The sequence below is a fragment of the Vulpes vulpes genome, chromosome 7 (genome assembly GCF_048418805.1).
Source record: "Vulpes vulpes isolate BD-2025 chromosome 7, VulVul3, whole genome shotgun sequence".
In the NCBI taxonomy this organism is placed as follows: domain Eukaryota; kingdom Metazoa; phylum Chordata; class Mammalia; order Carnivora; family Canidae; genus Vulpes; species Vulpes vulpes.
In genome coordinates, this window is record NC_132786.1 from 10,105,786 (window position 1) to 10,125,449 (window position 19,664).

The window sequence follows — 19,664 nt, forward strand, 5'->3', positions numbered from 1 at the left end:
TTTATAAATAGTATTTCTTATGTACTTGATAATTTGATAACAAAACCAGTGCCAATTGGAGGATAGAATAATCTGGTAGAAGGTCTTAGTATACAGTTGGGTTTGGAAAAAGTAAGGGTAGAAAAATACTGTTTTCTAAACCAGGGAGAAAAATGGGAAGAGGGGGAAGATGATTTTTTAAAAAGATTTATTTATTTGAGAGAAAGAGAGCATGTGCATTTGCGCGGGAGAGGCAGGGGGAGAAGGAGAGGGAATCTCAAGCAGACTTCACTGTGAGTGTGGAGGGTGATGTGGGCTTGATCCCACAACCCTGAGATCATGATCTGAGCTGAAACCAAGAGTTAGTTGTTAGACAGACTGCATCACCCAGGTGCCCTGAGTTTTTAAAAAAGATTTATTTATCAGAGAGAGAGAGAAAAGGGAGGAGCAGAGGGAGAGGAAGAGAATCCAAGCATACTCACCTCCACCCCAACAAGTGCCGAGCCTGATGCAGGGCTTGATCCCCTGACCCTGAGATCATGACTTGAGCCAAAATCAAGAGTTGAAGGCCCAGCCAACTGAGTCACCTAGGCAGTGGCAGCAAAATCTTCTTTAGGATAATCTGTGAACTATATAAGAACAATAGAAGTTGTTAAAGTTGACCGAATTGAGTAGTGGTTTAACTATCAGCTTTTTTTTTTCTAAACTCTTGGAAACTCTAGGGGGCTCTTGTTTGGTAGTAGACTTAATATCCATGAGTTGAGATGACTTATGATGTTTTGAAAATTCCACAATTTAACAAAGAAGCAAAAGTAGTGGTTGTATCTGGATTAAAGCTCTTTAGAGGTTTTCACCACTGGGTTTCACAAGTCAGCCCTCCTGGGTTTTGCTATCACCCAGGCCTACACTTCTGAGCTCTCCCCAGGTGGATGATGGCGCTTCACATCTCCGAAGGCAGCCCTCTCGTGGGCTTCAGTAGCACAAAATAATAGTGTATGCTTTCAGCTCGTTTACAGTGTGATAACTTTGCATGCCTTCCAATGTAATTTCTTCATTAGCAATTGTAATTAAATGGACTGATTTGACTAAATGTGCTGTGGTGTGTGAGGAGTATTTATGAACCTGCCTTTCTAAGGCTGCCTAGGACCCGGGTGCTACTTTAAGCAAGTCAGCTTAGACTCCTTTGAGGCTCCTTTGCCACGTATTGGGATTGGCTAAGGTCTTAAAGGATCCTTTCAGGTTGAAAAGTCCACGATTCCATGATCAACTACTGTATTGGGGGACGATTCCCAGATAGAACAATATGACTAAAAAAAAAATAACCAAAAAAAAAAGATCATGCATGTGTAAGACCAATAATTCCTAGAGACAGGCATCTCCCTCTTAGATTTCTTTTTTTTTTTTTTTTTAAATTTTATGTATTCATGAGAGACACAGAGAGAGAGGGACAGGGACACAGGCAGAGGGAGAAGCAGGCTCCATGCAGGGAGCCCAACATGGGACTCCATCCTGGGTCTCCAGGATCACACCCTGGGCTGCAGGCAGCGCTAAACTGCTGGGCCACCGGGGCTGCTCCTCCCTCATAGATTTCTAAAAAGTTCTTAAAAAGCTTTCTAATACATATTTTTAAAAGATTTGCTTTGTCAAAGAGAAGTTTTAGGTTCACTGAACAGCAAAATTGGGCAGAAGGTATAATTTCCTTTATGTCTTCTACCTCCACATAGCCTTCCCGTCATCAACATCCCCCACTGAGTGACATGTTCGTTACTAAGCATAAATCTACATTGACAGATCATTTGTCACTCAAAGGCCATAGTTTACCTTGGGATTCATGTTTGCTGTTATGCATTCTGTGGGTTTGTCTTGTGAATTTTTAAGCACCGTGAATCCGCACAGCGGAAGGACAGTAGCTACTCTGTCGCATACAGCATGGCAAGATCCTAGCCCGGGTCAAGGTCCAAGGTAGGTGCCCAATGAGTGTGTGTTGTGTAGTCTCCATGGGAGAAAGTGCCCCAACACTGGCTGTTCAGTGTGGTTGCAGACCTGGCATCACCTGAGAGCGATAAGCTCAGCACCCACGCCAGTCCTGCTGGGCAGTGCCTCCCGCATCATTCGCGAGCATGAAGTCTGAGGAGCACTGGTATCTCCCCAGCCCTCTTCCTTTCTATCGTCACAGAGACAGCCTTTCACTCTGATGAGCTAACACTTTAGAGCTTGAAAATTGATCTCCAGGGCTTGAAATTGGAGTCTATGAAGTCTTTTCTGCTGGGAGAGCCTCACTTGGGTTTTCTAACCTCTTCCTGAATTAACTACAGAAGTAATTCCCATGACATCTCAGCTGCTGTCTCTTCAGAGCTGGTTTCTCCCTCCTGGGGCTTGGCCAAAAAGAAAGAAAAAAAAAAAAAAACCCATATCGCAGCTTGGTGTGCCTCACATTTCTTAGTGGGAAGTGTTTGTTGTTCTTTTTTCACTAGCTGAAGAGTTTTTCATCTCTTTGACCACTTTGCCATCCTTGTTCCCTGTCCTTTGTAAACAGAGTTGATTGAATTCTAACTTGCATCAGATAGTTGGGCTCATACATTAGCCAAAAATGTTGCTTTTCTTTGCTGTTTTATCTCTTGCAGTCTTCCAGTGCATTTTCTTTTCTTTTCTTTTTTTTTTTTTTGCATTTTCAAATATGTTTCTGATTCATTTTAAAAGACATCTTACTCTGTTCAGATCTTATATTTCAAAATAAATTATATCATGGCGGATTATTTATTTTTTTAAAGGTTTGTTTGTTTATTTATTTATTTGAGAGAGAGAGAGAGCACACAGAGGGAGAGGAAGAGGGAGAAGCAGGCTCCCCATCGAGGAGGAAACCCAACTCGGGGCTTGATCCCAGGACCCTGACATTGTGACCCGAGCTGAAGGCAGATGCTTCACCAACTGAGCCACCTAGGCGCCCACACAGCAGTTTTAAAGCTCACATAAAATGATTTCTCCTTAGAAAAACTTTAAAGTCTGTTATGTTCTATAGATGCACAGAATGTTGATTTTATCAATCTTACTACTATAAATATATTTATAACTATTTACCCTTTACTGTGGAAAAGAACAGCTGCAAATGACTTTACCACGGTTGTGAGAAGCATTGGATTACTTTTTTGCCCATGCTTGGAATGTGATAAATAGTAAAAGTGCATAGACAAGACATCCTAGAGAGAGGTTGTAAGGAAGACAACCGATGCCTAATAATGTTGAAATCTCTAAGAAATGCTTTCCTTCTTTTATTGGTTATTCATTTCTCAGAGTCACATTACATAAAAACGAATGTGACCCTTTTAAGTAAGCTGCTTATATATGGCATGAGTTTATGACTTTCAGATGCTAGTGGAACCAGTTAGAAATCTTTTTTTTTTTTTTTTTTTAGAAATCTTTATCTAAATAAATACATGACTAAGTATTGTTTATTAATTTTAGGTGTACAGACAAAAATCTGTTAATGGAATTTTATCTTAATTTTGATTGCTGTTTCTGCTAATGAGTCACGAATACCTCTGGATGCCCTCTTTCAGCTTCTGTGTGATCATAGTAAGCTATTTTAATTCTGTAGTATATTTTTTAACCTCACAGATTACGTAGGAGTAGTATTGTTCATTTATACCACCAGTATTTGTTTAGATTTAGCCATATCTTTATCATTTATTTATCCTCTGTCCTTTCTTCTTCTCAGATCTTCCTTCTGGGATAATTACCTTTCCTCTTGAAATATATCCTTGTTTAGAGAGGCTCCCTTTAGTTGGTATAACCACTTTTTGTTTACCAGAAAATACCCCTATTTTAACAAATAGTGAGTATTGTTAATATTTCAAATCCAAGATGTCAGATATTTTTTTTTTAGCACTTTGAAGATTTTATTTCATTGTCACTTGGCTACTAGTTCTGTGAGGTAGTTATCTGATAGTGTAATTGCCAGTTCTTTCCTCTGACTCATTTACAGTTTCTCTCCATCTTTGGTGTTCTGTGGTATCATCATGTGCGTAAATAAGGGTATGTATGTATGTATTTATTTATATTTTAGGGGTGGGGCAGAGGGAGAGAGAGAGAATTCCAAGAAGGCTCCACATCACCGTGGAGCCTGATGTGGAACTCAATCTCGTAACCCTGAGATCATGACCTGAGCTTAAATCAAGAGTCAGACACTTAACTAAGCCACCCAGGCACCTCTGGATATGAGTTTTTAAAAAATTCACCTGGTTTGGGATTTCTTCATCTTCCTAAATTGAAGGATTCATGTCTCTTATTGATTTTGGACAATTTTTAGCACTGTTTCTTTGAATATTGTCTCTACTCAGCTCTATTATTTCTTTTAAAAACTTGGATCAAATATATGTTGGACTGTTTCATTCTATCTTCCATACTTTTATTTTTTTATTCATGAGAAACACAGAAAGAGAGAGGCAGAGGGAAAAGCAGGCTCCATGCAGGGAGCCGGATGTGGGACTTGACCCCAGAACTCCAGGATCACACCCTAAGCTGAAGGCAGATGCTCAATCACTGAGCCACCCAGGCGTTCCCGATACTTTTTTTTTTTTTTTTTTTTTTTAGGTAGGCTCTGTGCCTAGTGCAGACCCGATGGGGGCTTGAACTCACCATCCTGAGATCAAGACTTGAGCTGAGATCAAGGGTCAGATGCTTTAACTGACTGAGCCATTGAGGCATCCTATATTTTTCATATTTCTTAACTTCTCTCTCTTCTTAACTTCTCTTTTTAATGTTTCTCATCTGTTTGTTTCTCTGTATTCTATTCTGTGTAATTTTCAGATCTGTCTTCCAGTTCACTAAATCTCTCTTTAGTTATGTCTAAATTGCTATTTATTATTATGTATTGCATATTGGGTTTCAAAATTTTAACTATTCTGTATTTTTTAAAAGTTTGCAAATTTACTTAAGTAATCTCTACACCCAGTGTGAGATTCAAACTCTCAACTGTGAGATCAAGAGTTGTATGCTCCTCTGACTGAGCCAGCTAGGTGCCCCTTTATTTTTTCATTTTGTTTTTTTGTTTTTGTTTTTTTAGATTTTATTTATTTATTTGAGAGCGAGCAAGCATGAGAGACAGCAAGCATGAGTGGGGGAGCAGAGGGAGAGAGAGAAGCAGGCTCCCCACTGAGCAGGGAGCCTGACACAGGGCTCAATTCTGGGACCCTGAGATGAAGGCAGATACAACTGAGCCACTCAGGCACTCTTGTTTTTTCATTTCTAAATATTATTTTAATTCTTTTTCTTTTTAATTCTTTTGGCTATTTTTATGTAGTCTTCTGCTTTTTACTCATGTTTTCAGTCTCCTCTTTTTTAATTCTTTTGGCTAATTCAGTCTCCTCTTTTTTAATTCTTTTGGCTATTTTTATGTAGTCTTCTGCTTTTTACTCATGTTTTCAGTCTCCTTTTTGTTCAGTGGACTAAACACACTTTTAAAAATGTAGTTCACCATGGAAGACTCCTAACTCTGGGAAACGAACTAGGGGTGGGGGAAGGGGAGGAGGGCGGGGGGTGGGGGTGACTGCATGGCGGGCACTGAGGTGGGCACTTGACGGGATGAGCACTAGGTGTTATTCTGAATTTTGGCAAATTGAACACCAATAAAAAATAAATTTATTATTAAAAAAATAAGAAATAAAAATGTAGTTCACATTACAATATCTAAAGTCTTCACAAGTCTAATACTATTTGTATGGGTTTCTCTGGACTTTTTTCATAGTACCTTACTTCCTTACATGTTTTGTAATTTTAAATTTTGCACTCATATTTATTGGAGCTTTGGCTGCAGGACTACTTGATACCTGTTTTTCTGGTGTGTTCTGGAGGTGATTTAACTTCTGATAGGCATTGGAGCCTGGTCCACTTTATTTTTAATTTTTTTAATTTTAATTTTTTCCTGGTCCACTTTCAATGATGATTCTTTTTTTTTTTTTTAATTTTTTTTTTAATTTTTTTTATTTATGGTAGTCACAGAGAGAGAGAGAGAGAGAGAGAGAGAGAGAGGCAGAGACACAGGCAGAGGGAGAAGCAGGCTCCATGCACCGGGAGCCTGATGTGGGATTCGATCCCGGGTCTCCAGGATCGCGCCCTGGGGGCCAAAGGCAGGCGCTAAACCGCTGCGCCACCCAGGGATCCCTCAATGATGATTCTAAACATACAGTTTTTAGGACCACACAAATAGCATAGATTCCAAAGTTGGGAATGCTTTTTATAAAGTATCTGCACAGAGTCAAAGTTGAGACATACACTTTTTCTTACTATTCTCTGAGATGTGGATATTTTTCTTCCTGATTAACTCTTTCCCTGAGAGTACAGCCCATATCAGGTCTCCATTTTTTGAAGATGGTCTTCTGTTGGGTTCTTCACCTGTTCAGGTATAGCACTCATCCGTTATTCCCCTGTGGCCTGATCATTGGGCTATCTGGTCTAGTGTCTCTTTATCCAAAGACTGTAGTGCTTCCTAATCCATCTTCTGCTTTGCTCCTGTGTTCAACACATGTCCCTTTTTGTCTTGGAGGCTCATCTAGTCATGTAAAAGATGTTTTTAAACATTCATTAAGGATAATTAAGTGTTGCAGTGTGGGAAGACTTCGAGATTTCTAGTTTGTCCTATTGCCAGGAATAGAACAGAGATAATTTACTTTAAAAAAATTAGAAGACTGAATTCAAGATGATCTCTATACTGTCTCACACACTCGTGTTCTGACAGACTGTTTGGATAAGCAAGAGAAGGAGGGTATTATTATGGGTCCTGATAGTTGCTCGGTCCCCAGCCTGTGCTGCAGTGGACAGTACCCTTTGCTCTGGGTTTTCATTAGTGGTTTGGGCCATTACATATCCTGCCTTTCTACATTGTATTTGAGTTACAGATGGGGACATCTCAACCACTTCTTTGATAATGACAGCTGTCACAAGGATAAAAAATATGAAAGTTTTGACAGGGTGTTAGGATGCTTTTGGCACATATCAGAACTTGGTCCTCAGACACCATTCATTCCTTTATTTATTCATTCATTTAACAGATAATTTTTGAGCCCTCACTATGTGTCATTTGCTGGTCTAGGCACCAGGAAAGCAAATCAACAGTCCTTGTCTTCAAGAGGGTCATAATGTGATGAGCAGACAGTTAATTTCAATGAGACATGATAAGGGATATGACAGGTCGAAGCCTTGGAGAGGCATGAACTCAACTTTAGAGTACTGAGGAGGAAGGTGGTTTGTATGTGGCATCTGCAGGACCAGTAGGGGTGATCCAGGTGGAGGGCCAGGGAAGGGCATCCCAGGCAGAGGGAAAAAAATGTGCAGCATCACTAAGCCAGAGGAAATTTGGATTTGGAACCTGCAGGTAGCTCCTTTGGCCAGAGTGAAGTCAGAAAGGTATGAGAGTGGAGCAGGGAAGAGCGAGAGCTGAGCCTCGAGGCAGTCTGGGGCCTCAGTGTGGGCAGTCCGAAACGAGGATCTTTTGAACTCTTACCTGGGTAGTGAATGATGCTGTCAGATTTGTCATGTACATTTCTCTTGCGAGACAGCTCTTGTGGAAGAGAAGGAATGTGGGCTTGGGAATCAAGGCAGGCTTATGTTGACATTCCAGCTCCACTTCTGTCTGGGTGATCATGTAATTGATGTAGTTCCTTTTTTCTGAACTCTCTCTCTTGTGTGATAAATGAGACAGAATGGACTAGACAACCTTCTAAGAACCTCCCCCATTCCTGGTATTCTGTGGTGTCGTTTGAAAGTAGGAGAAAAAAATGTCAACGTCTGCTTACACAGAAGCTTGAATAAAGGTGATGCTCACGGTTATGAGTATTTGCAGATATTATCCTGACAGTCATTCTGACAATTTCTGGCTCCCAATTAGCTGTTTAACTTCTAACTGTGAGTCGCGCATATTCACAGTGAGTAGATATTTGTTGAATGAGTCCGTTTTTATATCTGAAGCGAAGTGTTGGTTGTATGACTTTTGATTGCCTTGCAGGTAACCCAGCTTTTATTTCCCTTGTAGATGAGCTCTTTCTGGAACAGCAAAATCTCTCTTTATCCTCCGTGGAGCTCATGATGAAGAAAAGCACCGTGCACAGCACTGCACATGTGGCCTTAACAGAAACTGCCCCAGGGTCCCAGCAAAGCAGTTCTCTCCACGCCATATCATCTCCATCCGCCACTATTTTTGATACAATCTTTTTTAACCAAGGAGCCCTGACCCAGAGTATAGCCGATCACAGCATCTTTGTGGCAAATTATGTGTCGGTGACGAGCCACGCGGTGGTCAGAGATGACGACGAAATGGATAACTTTTTGCCAGAAACGCCCTGGACCACTTCCCGCGTGGTGTCTCCGATTGGGGATCTCCCAGGCAGCCCGCCACTGCTGACCCCGTCTCCCCCCATTTCTTCTTTACAAGACAAACAGGTGACATCGGCCTGGCCAAACACGATGCGACGACCAGCCACGTCCACCGACGATGCCACCGGTCATTTCAGTGCTTTCTGGTCGGCGCTTCCCACATCCGAGGGCCTACTTCTGACCCCCAGTAGGAATTTGGTGCTGTATCCTCCTGACCCTTACGGGCGCTCGGCAAGCAAGACTTTGCCAGGGACCGCGGTGTGGGGAGCCGAGGAGGCAGAGAACCTTCTTTCTAGCTCGCTGGCTGCAGGGCCTCTGCTCTTGGGCGGCGGCGCCACGCAGCTGCCTCTTCCGCCCTGGGAGGAGGCCTCCCTGCCTCCGGAGGACGGCCTGGGCCCAGGCCTGGACAGATACCCCGATGCGGCCGCCGCTCTGAGTCTCGCTCTGAGTCTCGGCGTCCCAGAGGCTGGCCTCCCGGGAGCAGCCCCTGCTGCGGCTGTGGCACCGACGGCGCCGGCTTCCAGCAGCAGCACAAGCTCGCCTTCCCTCTCCTCTGCTGTCGCCTTCTTGGCCCCTTCGCCGTCGCCCGCTGAGGTATCTCGTGGCCCCCATCCGGCCGGCAGCTCCCTAGAGTCGTCAGAGCTGTCAGAGCTGCCCGGCCCGTCCCTGCTGCTCTCCCGAGTCCTGGCCACCCAGGCCCCGAGCCCGGTGGCGTCGCCCCGGCCCAGGCCAGCGGCCAGCCTGCCGGCCGGGGAGGCCGTGGGGTCGGGGGACGGCGCCGAGCCCCTGACGGTGAGCCCGCCGGGAGCCAGCGGCCCCCCTCCCACGGGCAGCGGAGCGGCGGGCTTCTCGGAGCTCGAAGAAGAGCCCCAGGACTTTAACACCCTCTTCCCCTCGCGGCCCGTCGTCCCGCTGTCCTCTCCCTCCGGGGGCGCCTCAGGACCAGTCCCCGCAGCTTCTGCCGAGGAGGGCCTGAGGAGCGTCGGGACCACACGGCCGTGTCCCTCCCGTGGCCACCTCGCCACGCCAGCGTCCCCCACTCCCGCTCCCTTGGGCTCCTCCTCTGTCCCCGACACCGACACCGCCGTCACAGCGTCGGGGGTGATAGCCGCGTTTCCCTGGGCCACCAGCCGTGCACTCCCCGCCTCCTCCCTCCCGGGCGCCGCAGGACAGGCCACACGGTCGCCCGCCCTCAGAGGCCCCCGTCCTCCCCCGTCTGAGGCTCCGGGGCCCTCAGTCGAGCCTTCGCTCGTCCCTGAGCGGGAACCCGGTGGCTCTCCGGGCCCCGACGCGGCCCAGGGTTTGGATTCGGGGGCCAGTTTTTCCTCAACTCCGCCCCTGGAGTTCAGCAGCTTTGTGGCCGCCTCTTCAGAAGTCCCCGCCTCTCCGCCCTGGGGGACACCGAGCCCTGTGGCAGCCTTGGTTTCTGGGGCCTTCTCTACCTTGGTTGAGGCCGCTGGGCAGGCCGTCCCTAACTCCACAGACTCCGAGTCTTCCCCGCTCTGGCCCAGCGCAGACCTTCTCCCGAGTCCATTCCCCTCCCTCGCCAGCTCCCCTGAGGCGGCGCTCCCCTCAGGCTTCCCTTCCGATTCTCTCCTGTTCTCCCGAGCGTCAGCAGTTTCGCTGGCAGGTCCCGAAGCTCATTTTACCTCAGCCCTCACTGAAACTACCTCCTATTCTGGGTTGTCACCCGTTGTGCGTGACTCTAGGGTCGCCACCCTGGTGCCCTCCAGGGCGGAGCCCGCCCTTGACCTTCTGACTCGTGGGCCTCCCTCACCGTCCCCTTTGACTGCTTTCCCCACGACACCCGTTTTAGCGGAGTCTCCTCTCTTTCCAACTCCGACGCCGTCCAGCGACGAGGTCAGTGCTACAGATGGTCACACGTCCGTCTTACCCTCTTTCTCCAGAGCCATTCCTAGCACCGCACCACTGGTCACCCAGGTGTACCCGTCGTCCGCATCCTCCCTTGTTCCTGAGGCGATCCCCTCCCCTCTTCCTACGGAGCCCATGTTTGTGGGCTCATCGTTCACACCCACAGATTCACCGGTGAACACCCCCACTGAACCGAGCACAGCCAACACCACTGCTGCCCCCGATCCTGCTGCTGGCAGCACCCCGAGCAGCACAGCTGCGAGTCACAACTCCCAGGAGAGCAGTTCGGCACGACCGCCCCCGTCCCTGTATCCTGTGCCCACGTCCACCTCTGAAGCAACGGTGGATGCTCCAGCCCTGGTCCCCACCAAGCCGCCATATGTGTGTGATATTACAGTTCCCGATGCCTATTTGATCACAACTGGTAAGGTCCTGCTTCAAGCCACCTCTCGGTTGGGGTGATCTTTCTGAGGTGTTTGTGTGAAATGCTTCTGTGCTATACAGCATTGTGGGAAAGCGTATGGCCTTGGGCCCCGGCGAGCCCCTGGGTGGTGACCCTCACTCCCTCGCCTTTCTCCTGTGAGCTCTCTGGACAGGTAATCAGTCTGTCTACCTCTCAGCTTCCTCAACTCTCGAACAAGGAGGATCGTGGCACCTGCTTGGTTGGGTGATTGTAAAGATTCAAATGCGTGACTGCACGTCAAGTACTTACTCCGGTGCCTGGCACGTAGGAAGCACCCACAAAGTGCTACATATTAGTAGTAGCAACAAGAGAAATAAAAGGTTTAAGTGGAGTCTTAGAAACGTTTGCTGGGATCTTTGTCTTTGGAAATCCTAATCCAGTGGATGCGTAGTCGGCATCGTTAAAACGAAAACCTCTGTGATTAGTTCAGGCAGGTAGTTAGTTGGGCAAACATGTAAGGGCACCTGCTACAACTTCATGCCCATATAGTATTCTTTTTCCTTGAAAGGAGGGAGCACTTGACTACTCTGTGTTCCTGTAAATGTCACTTGGATCCTGAGAATCCAAGAAAGAAATAGGGCCTGCTAACTGTTCTCTGGTCTCAGTCACAAACTTTGATCTCTGCCCCAGTCCACAGCCTGAGTGATGGGCTGACAAGCAGCAGCTTCCCTTGTACCTGCCCAGCTGCTTTCGTCACTCAAGTCGGAGCACACTTGATGGCATGTCGGTACATGGCCGGTGACTGTGGCCTGCTCCGTCAGGCTCTCCCAACTTGTTCTTCATCAGGAATGACAGGCTGCGTGTTAAACTCTATGACCTGTTACTGTATTCTTGAATACAGTATCATACTGATGTGCAGCCTGCCTCTGTGTGTTGATTTTGGTGGGAATGGAGGATAGAAATGAAGAAGGGGGAAGGAAGATGGTAAAAGAAGCAGAGGAGGAATGGAGTAGAGTGGACAAGGAAAGAGGAAAACAGAGAAAGGTGAGATGAGGAAGGAGAAGGTCATGGCTGTGAGGTGGGCCATACGTCCTCTGCTCATCAGGGAGATGCCATTACCCTCTGGGGCTGTGGGGCGCAGCTGAATCTTTGCTCTCCTAACTCCCTCCCTCCCCCAAATAATGAACCATTTATTAATTCATTTGACAAATGATTTTTTTTAAAGATTTATGTATTTATGTATGTATGTATTTATTTATTTATGATAGAGAGAGAGAGAGAGAGGCAGAGACACAGGCAGAGGGAGAAGAAGGCTCCATGTCGGGAGCCCGATGCAGGACTCGATCCCAGGACTCCAGGATCGCGCCCTGGGCCAAAGGCAGGCGCCAAACCACTGAGCCACCCAGGGATCCCCTGACAAATGATTGTTGAGCACTGAGTATGTGCGGGTGCCTTTAGAAGGTTTAAGGGTCACCCACATGAATGATGTGGTTCTGACCTTCAAGGAGCTTAGATTCTAGTAGTGTGGACATAAGCCATGTTCTCTTGGTAGCTGTGGTGAAAATGGTTGAAGTAGAGTTCTAGAAGAGTGACTTTTTGGATGATGAGGGATGGGTTTGGAAGAATGTGAATTAGAGGGACACATTCAAGAGGGCTGTCGTCTGGAGATGGAGGGAAGTGTGTTGTCCTGGTGGAAGGTGTGAGCACAGGTGGAGATATCAGACAGCCCAACGCTGTTCAGCTTGGCTGAGAATTAGACTGTGTTTTGGGAGGAGGGGGTAATTATGCTAGGAGGTGAAGTTGGGAGAAGTGGTGAACTTTCATCTGAGGGGTACTAGTAGTCCAGAGGAGAGAGAAGAGTTTATTGCTTTTAGAATACTTTTCTTCCTTTCTACAAAAGGAAAGCACAGTAACTTAACTACAAAGTGGTCAGTTACAAGAAGCTTATTTATTTATTTATTTATTTATTTATTTATATTTTTTTAAATTTTTATTTATTTATGATAGTCACAGAGAGAGAGAGAGAGAGAGAGAGAGAGAGAGGCAGAGACACAGGCAGAGGGAGAAGCAGAGCAGGCTCCATGCACCGGGAGCCCGATGTGGGATTCGATCCCAGGTCTCCAGGATCGTGCCCTGGGCCAAAGGCAGGCACCAAACCGCTGCGCCACCCAGGGATCCCTACAAGAAGCTTATTAAAAGAACTACTGAAAGCTCCTTTGTTTCTTGGATTCCATGGCATTTATGATACTTATTTTTTTTTTAAGATTTTATTTATTTATTCATGAGATACACAGAGAGAGGCAGAGACACAGGCAAAGGGAGAAGCAGGTCCCATGACACTGGCAGAGGGAGAAGCAGGCTCCATGTAGGGAGCCCGATGTGGGACTCCATCCCGGGTCTCCAGGATCACGCCCTCGGCTGAAGGCGGCGCTAAACCACTGAGCCACCTGTGCTGCCCACATTTATGATACTTAAAAGCATAATGTGTCTTTTCAAGTTTTTCTACACATAATTAGAAACCATTTTAGAAGCACCTCTAAGAATATCAGATATGTATAGCATGGATTAACTGTCATATAGGATATGCATTTAAGGAATTTGGTGTCCTTCGTTTAGGGATCCATTTTTAATAGCTTTTGGGGTAAAATTTACCCACTGAAAATGTATACTGCAATGGTTTTAGTAAACATGTGGAGTTTTACATAGGTATCCCTACTGTTATATTGTATTTTTAAGTGGAGAGGAATGCTGTCTTTTGGGCTCAGTGGTATCTTTGAGCATAGAAAGGATCACTTCATTCATAAGAATCTTTGTTTAGTTTTGGCCATGGTTTCTTTTTAGTAATTACTTATGAGAGAGAGAGAGTGAGAGAGAGAGAGATGGGGCGGGGGGTTTGGGGTGATTACTTGTACCCTGAAAGGGTTTTTTATTTTATGGAGCTCTGTCATAAAAGTAAGAGCCCTCTGTTGATCCATGGGGCTCTTGGGAGAGCCCTTCACTGTGTGTATCCTCTCAGGGGTGAGGCTGGGCTTCCCAGCCAGGACCTGCCTGACCCTGGCCTCTTCAGTGGGGCTCTTTTGCCTCTCTTGGCCCAAATTAGATATTTGAAGAAACTGAGATATTTGTTGCTGATGATCCTTTTTTCCCCAAAGACTCCTGTGCTCATATCCTGACATTCTAGTTTAGGTCTTACTCAGATTAAATAGAGAAGGTGGAGGTGTTCATGGTGGGCTATGCAGATGATTCAGAATAATACTTGGATGGTTCTTTCTTTAGATGGGGCTACTTTGGACAACGTGGGCTTCCTTCTTTCCTCTTTTGAGTTTTTCTGTCTCTGAATTTCCACTCTGTCTTTACATTCCCCAAGTTTAGCTTTTGAGATTTTTCTTCCCTAATTTTTCCCTTCCTTCCTCTCTTCCCTTCCGTCTTTTCCTCTCCCTCCCTCTATTCCTGTGTCCGTCTGTCCTCCCTCCCTTCCTTCCTCCTTTTTTCTTTTCCTTCTCACTCAGTTTTGTCTTTCCCTTTACTTTCATTTTTTTAACGGATTTTATTTATTTATTCATGAGAGACACAGAGAGAGAGAGAGACAGGCAGAGACACAGGCAGAGGGAGAAGCAGGCTCCAGGCATAGAGCCTGACGTGAGACTCCAGGGTCTCCAGGATCATGCCCTGGGCTGAAGGAGGCGCTAAACCGCTGAGCCACCTGGGCTGCCCTTTGTCTTTCCCTTTAAAACTCATGTTGTAGTCTAGTCCTCCTGGAGCCCATGTAGACCAGGCCAAGTTGGCCATTGGTGTGACTCAGCTGGGCAGTCTGGGTTTATTCTAATGGTGAAATGAAGAAGCCCTTCCCCACATTTAGTGACTATCAAGGTCACTAATCAGTAGAGAAAACAACTGACTGTAACTTAAACGTTTGTTTTCTAAAAGATTGAAAGATACAGAGTGATTCTGTCTCCAGTTTTAAAAATTAAGAAGAGGAAGAGGAAAACTGGATAGTAATTTCAAATGTATTTGGATTCTGCACAATGAGAAGTTAATGGAAGAGGAAAGAAAAAATAATAGGGAAAAGAAAGGGCAGCAGGACATGTTTACTAAACACTGGGGAAGAGGTTCTCTTATTATAGATTTTAAAATAGAATTTCTTAGATGTGGAAGGAGAGTTAAATATAGCTGGACTTTGTTATAAGAAAGATTTTATTTCCTACATAAAATTTTAATACATGAGGATTGTGAAAATCTTTTCTGCCCCATTATTAGTGGTGCATACCCTTCACTTACTACATTGAAAAGTTGGGGTAGGAGACCACATTCTAGAGGGGAAGATGTCTTCTAGTTTTGTTGAGCAACATCTTGAGGCCTTTTAAAATATTACTGCTGAGAGTTTTAAAACTTTGTGTTTTACTGTTAGAGGCATAGCCAAGAAAAAACCTAGTAATGTCAACAACAGCAGGTTGTTGTTGTTCCTCTGTTGTTGCTGTTGTTCCTCTGCCTTTTCATAGTCTGGGCCTTATTTTGAAAAGTGATTTGGGGAGCTGCTGTCACAGTGTGGCATAGCACAGGCTCTCTGCTTTGGGGACCAGAAATGGGATGCCCATATTCTTCATAATGAAACTAAATTGCATTTGATGGTTGGCTTTGGTTTGTAGTTCTGGCCAGAAGAGCTGTGCAGGAGTACATAATTACATCCATCAAAGAGGTGTTGAGGATTCACTTCAACCGTGCGGTGGAGCTCAAGGTGGGTCCCTGTGGCGTGGGAGCTTGGGTTGAAGGCATATCATGGTTCTAGAATGCTCTCTTTCCTCTCGTCCCTCCTCCTCTCAATGAACATGTGCTCATTCTTGGCTGGCAACTTAAACATCACTTTGTCAGGGAAGCCCTGATCCCACATGAGGCCGGGTTTAGTCCACTGGAGGGATGTGTTGGCAGATTTGGAAGAAAAAGACTCTGAGACCGGAGTTGGGGATTATGGCGTGATTTTAAAGTGAGCACGTATGCATATTTCTGTATACTCAGTGAGCTAGAGAGAAATTTCCATACGTTTTACTGTGGACCCTGTCTGTGCTCATACCTCCTCTCCCCTGATGAGGACAGAAAGCCGTGCTCTAGACCTGCACCATCCAGAACAGAGCCACGAGCTCCTTATAGCTACTGAGCATGTGAAACAGGGTTTGTCTGAATTGAGATGTGCTGTAAGTGCAAAATTTACACAGGATTTCAAAGACTGAGTGAAAAAAAGAATGTAAATTATCTCGCTAATAATTTTTTACATTGACCAAACGTTGAAATATTTCAGATGTATTGGGTTAGGTGAAATTAATTTCACCTGTTTCTTTTCATGCTTTTTAATTTGGCTACTAGAAATTTTAAAATTGTCTGTGCGGCTCATGAATTTCCTTTGGGCAGCCCTGCTCAGTGGACTAAATGCTCCTTTTTATGTGGATTAAATACAACAACTTTGACTTCTCCGTAATTCCCCATTCGGTTCATATTATTGGCTGTTCTTCTTTCTCGCTGCCTTTGCTCCTACAGTTTTATTCTGTTTTTGAGAAGGTTGGCAGATCTGTAAGAGGCATAGCTAAAATAAGATTTTGATTATCTGTGCAGCCCTCCCCCTTCATTTAAAGCTACCTGTTTATTTTTCACCTTACTTGCTGTGTTGCTTTTCTACTTTGTACAACTTCCTTTCATTTTGAGTTCTAGTCCTCTGAAGTTAGGTAATTACCATCTTTTGTATTTTTAAATTTTCATAGGTTTATGAACTGTTCGCTGACTTCACGTTCCTGGTAACATCTGGGCCTTTCGTTTACACGGCAATATCAGTCATAAATGTACTTATAAATAGTAAGCTTGTACGTGACCAAACTCCATTAATCCTGGCTGTGAAACCTTCCTTCCTTGTGCCAGAGTCCAGGTTCCAAGTTCATACAGGTGAGAAAACTGAGCATAGTTGTTTTGATTGATTTGTAAATAAAATTTCATTTTATTCTTTATGTTGTTAAAAGAATTGCGGGAGGGTTTTTAAAAATTTATTTAAAATTGAAAAAAAACCCCAAACTTGTATAATTACAGAAAATTTCCAGCATATACAAAAGTGCACAGAGTAGTTGAATGAGCCCCCACATACTCATCGTATGGCTTCAGTGATTTTCACCTCCTAGTCTGTCTTGTGGCACCTGCATGCCCTCCTCCCACATTATGTGGATATGGCATCATGTCATCCCACCCATAAATATTTCAGCCCATGCCTCTAAGAGATGAAAGACCATTAGGTACATGCACACACACACATCCTTACTTGAGAAATTATTGACATTATCCCCAATTTTGTTCCATCTATCCCTCATGTTTTTTGAGGAGTTGAGAGTGTTTTAAAGGAATACCAGATACCGCGTCATTTTGCCTGTAGCTGAGACTTTGCATTTCGCATCTTTTGATGCTCACATTGTATCTTTTACATTTTAAAGTGATACAAGTCACTTCCATATTGTGTATATTCATTTGGTGTTGAGTTGGCTTTCAACATTTCCCTGCTATGAGACCCCTAAATTATACCTCTCACTACTTAATCCCATGCTGTGGATGTGTTAGTTGAGTTAGTATTTTTCGCGTCCTCATTCCTCAATCCTAAAACAGTGCCTGGCTCATGGGCCTGTGATTGCTGCCTTCTCCTCAGTTCTTCAGTTCGTGCCTCAGAGCGTGGATACTGGCTTCTGCAACTTTACCCAGCGCATCGAGAAAGGCCTGATGATAGCTCTTTCTGAAGTGAGAAAACACCACCAGGGGACGCATAACCTCACTGTGCAGGTGAGAATAGCCCTGAATGCAGAACAGGGTGCTTTGTCCTTTGAAGATGAACTAATTTCACATGTTTTGTTGAGGCCACAAGTCACTGTTACTAATTCCCTCTTATAGAAGAAGTTTAGTTCACATGAGTCAAGGTCTATCTCTTTTCAGGGCACCGAGATCACATAGTGTGAATGGGGTAGGCATATTTGAAGATGGTGGAGTAGTCGGATGACCAGGGAGCTCAGATGTGGCGAGCTGGACAGAGATGAGCGTATGCCAGAAATCCAAGAATTTTTTTTTTTTTAAAGATTTTATTTTGGAGAGACAGGGAGAGCACACAAGCAGGGGGAGGGGCAGACAGCGATATAAAGAATCTTAAGCAGATTCCCTGCTGAGCATGCAGCTCAGTGCAGGTCTTGATCCCATGACCCTGAGATCACCATCTAAGCTGAAACCACCAGTTGGATGCTTAACTGACTGAGCCACTTGCATGCCCCTCAAGAATGTTCTATGAAGGAATGGTATCAGCCTAAATATCCAGTGGGGGGGGATGCCTGAATATACTGGTATTTCATGTTATGGAATAGCATGAAATGCAGTGCTTCACTCAAAAACAGAGAATATAGCCACTCAGTGAGCAGACTTTGTGTGTATTGTATGGAAACTACTGACGTTTTTATATTTCTTTGATATTTTATCCTCCATATTCTTTGTTCTCTCTTTCTAGAATTGATAATAAATAGATTTTTGTGCACCTGGAGCCACCTTTCATATTTTTTTTCTAATAATACCATCTCTTTTTAAATTTCCTATTTCTGGGGCACCTGGGTGGCTCAGTGGTTGAGCGTCTGCTTTGGACTTAAGGCGTGATCCCGGGATTCTGGGATCAAATCAGGCTCCTGGGAGGGGGAGCCTGCTTCTCCTTCTGCCTATGTCTCTGCCTCTCTCTGTGTGTCTCTCATGAATAAATAAATAAAATCTTTTTAAAAAAATTCCCTATTTTTACAGATTTTCTAAACTTTGTCATTAATTTCATCTTCAGCTGCATCCATCATGTTTTTTAGCCCCTCTGCTGAGTTTGCTTTCAGCTGTCTTTTTTCCCTTGTTCTTGACTTTTTTTTTTCATGATGGCTTCTCCTGCAAAGATGCAGGATTATCTCGAATGACAATGTGATACCACCTGGAAAGTCTCTGAGGACGTTAATGAGAATTTCTTAAAAGTTGCCTTCTGGTGCCCACACTGTCTTGGTTTTCTCTGCAGCCATTGTTCTTTGTTGATCTTGGTCCTTGGCGTTCATGCTCTCAGTTTTCCGTAAATATTTGGAGACCATTGGTTAGGTGCCGTTAGGAGTGAAGAAGCAGGTTGTTAATTTTGGCAACTTGCCCCTTCAGCTGTGGCGTCTGTGTCTACACCCGCCCTGTCTTTCCGATGGGAGGATTCACTGGAGCACTGGGTCCTGGGCAGAGGATACTGGGACCCTCACCCCCACCACCCTCACCCCCACCTCCCTCACCAGTGCAGGATATGGATTCCTGGAAATGGAGTGCTTTAGTGTTCTTTTCACAACAAAGCTGCCTTTTCTTTTCTTTTCTTTTCTTTTCTTTTCTTTTCTTTTCTTTTCTTTTCTTTTCTTTTCTTTCTTTTCTTTTCTTTTCTTTTCTTTTCTTTTCCTTTCTTTTCCTTTCCTTTCCTTTCCTTTCCTTTCCTTTCCTTTCCTTTCCTTTCCTTTCCTTTCCTTTCCTTTCCTTTCCTTTCCTTTCCTTTCTCCTTTCCTTTCCTTTTCTTTTTTTCTTTTCTTTTTTCTTTTTTTTCTTTTCTTTTCTTTTCTCTTCTTTCTTTCTTTCTTTCTTTCTTTCTTTCTTTCTTTCTAAGGTTTTATTTATTTATTCATTTTTTAAAAGGTTTTATTTATTCATGAGAGACACAGAGAGAGACAGAGAGAGAGGAGAGGCAGAGACACAGGCAGAGGGAGAAGCAGGCTCCCTTTGGGGAGCCCGATGCAGGACTTGATCCCAGGATGCTGGGTCCATGCCCTGAGCCGAAGGCAGATGCTCAACCACTGAGCCACTCAGGTGCCCCAAAGCTGCCTTTTCTTTCGTTTTCTTTCCTTCCCTGTCTTTTGTGTGCTCTGGCCGATAAGAGTCTCTACCCACCTTCTTTTTGGGGCCAAACCCACACAATCTTTGTGCCTGTGCTGATGGGGAGCTCCTTTTCCTTAGGGCTGGTCAAGGTAAAGATGTGGCTGCTACCAGCACC

General features: G+C 44.8%; 1 protein-coding gene across 1 annotated transcript in view; it reads left to right on the top strand.

The window, feature by feature from the left end:
- The window catches only part of KIAA1549 (KIAA1549 ortholog), a 138,333-nt gene that overhangs the window by 46,435 nt on the left and 72,234 nt on the right, over positions 1 to 19,664 (top strand). Inside the window, exons 2-5 of the mRNA XM_072762919.1 lie at positions 8,006 to 10,642; positions 15,268 to 15,356; positions 16,372 to 16,549; positions 17,295 to 17,425. Coding sequence (XP_072619020.1) covers positions 8,006 to 10,642; positions 15,268 to 15,356; positions 16,372 to 16,549; positions 17,295 to 17,425 — 3,035 coding nt within the window. The remainder of the gene's footprint in view (positions 1 to 8,005; positions 10,643 to 15,267; positions 15,357 to 16,371; positions 16,550 to 17,294; positions 17,426 to 19,664) is intronic.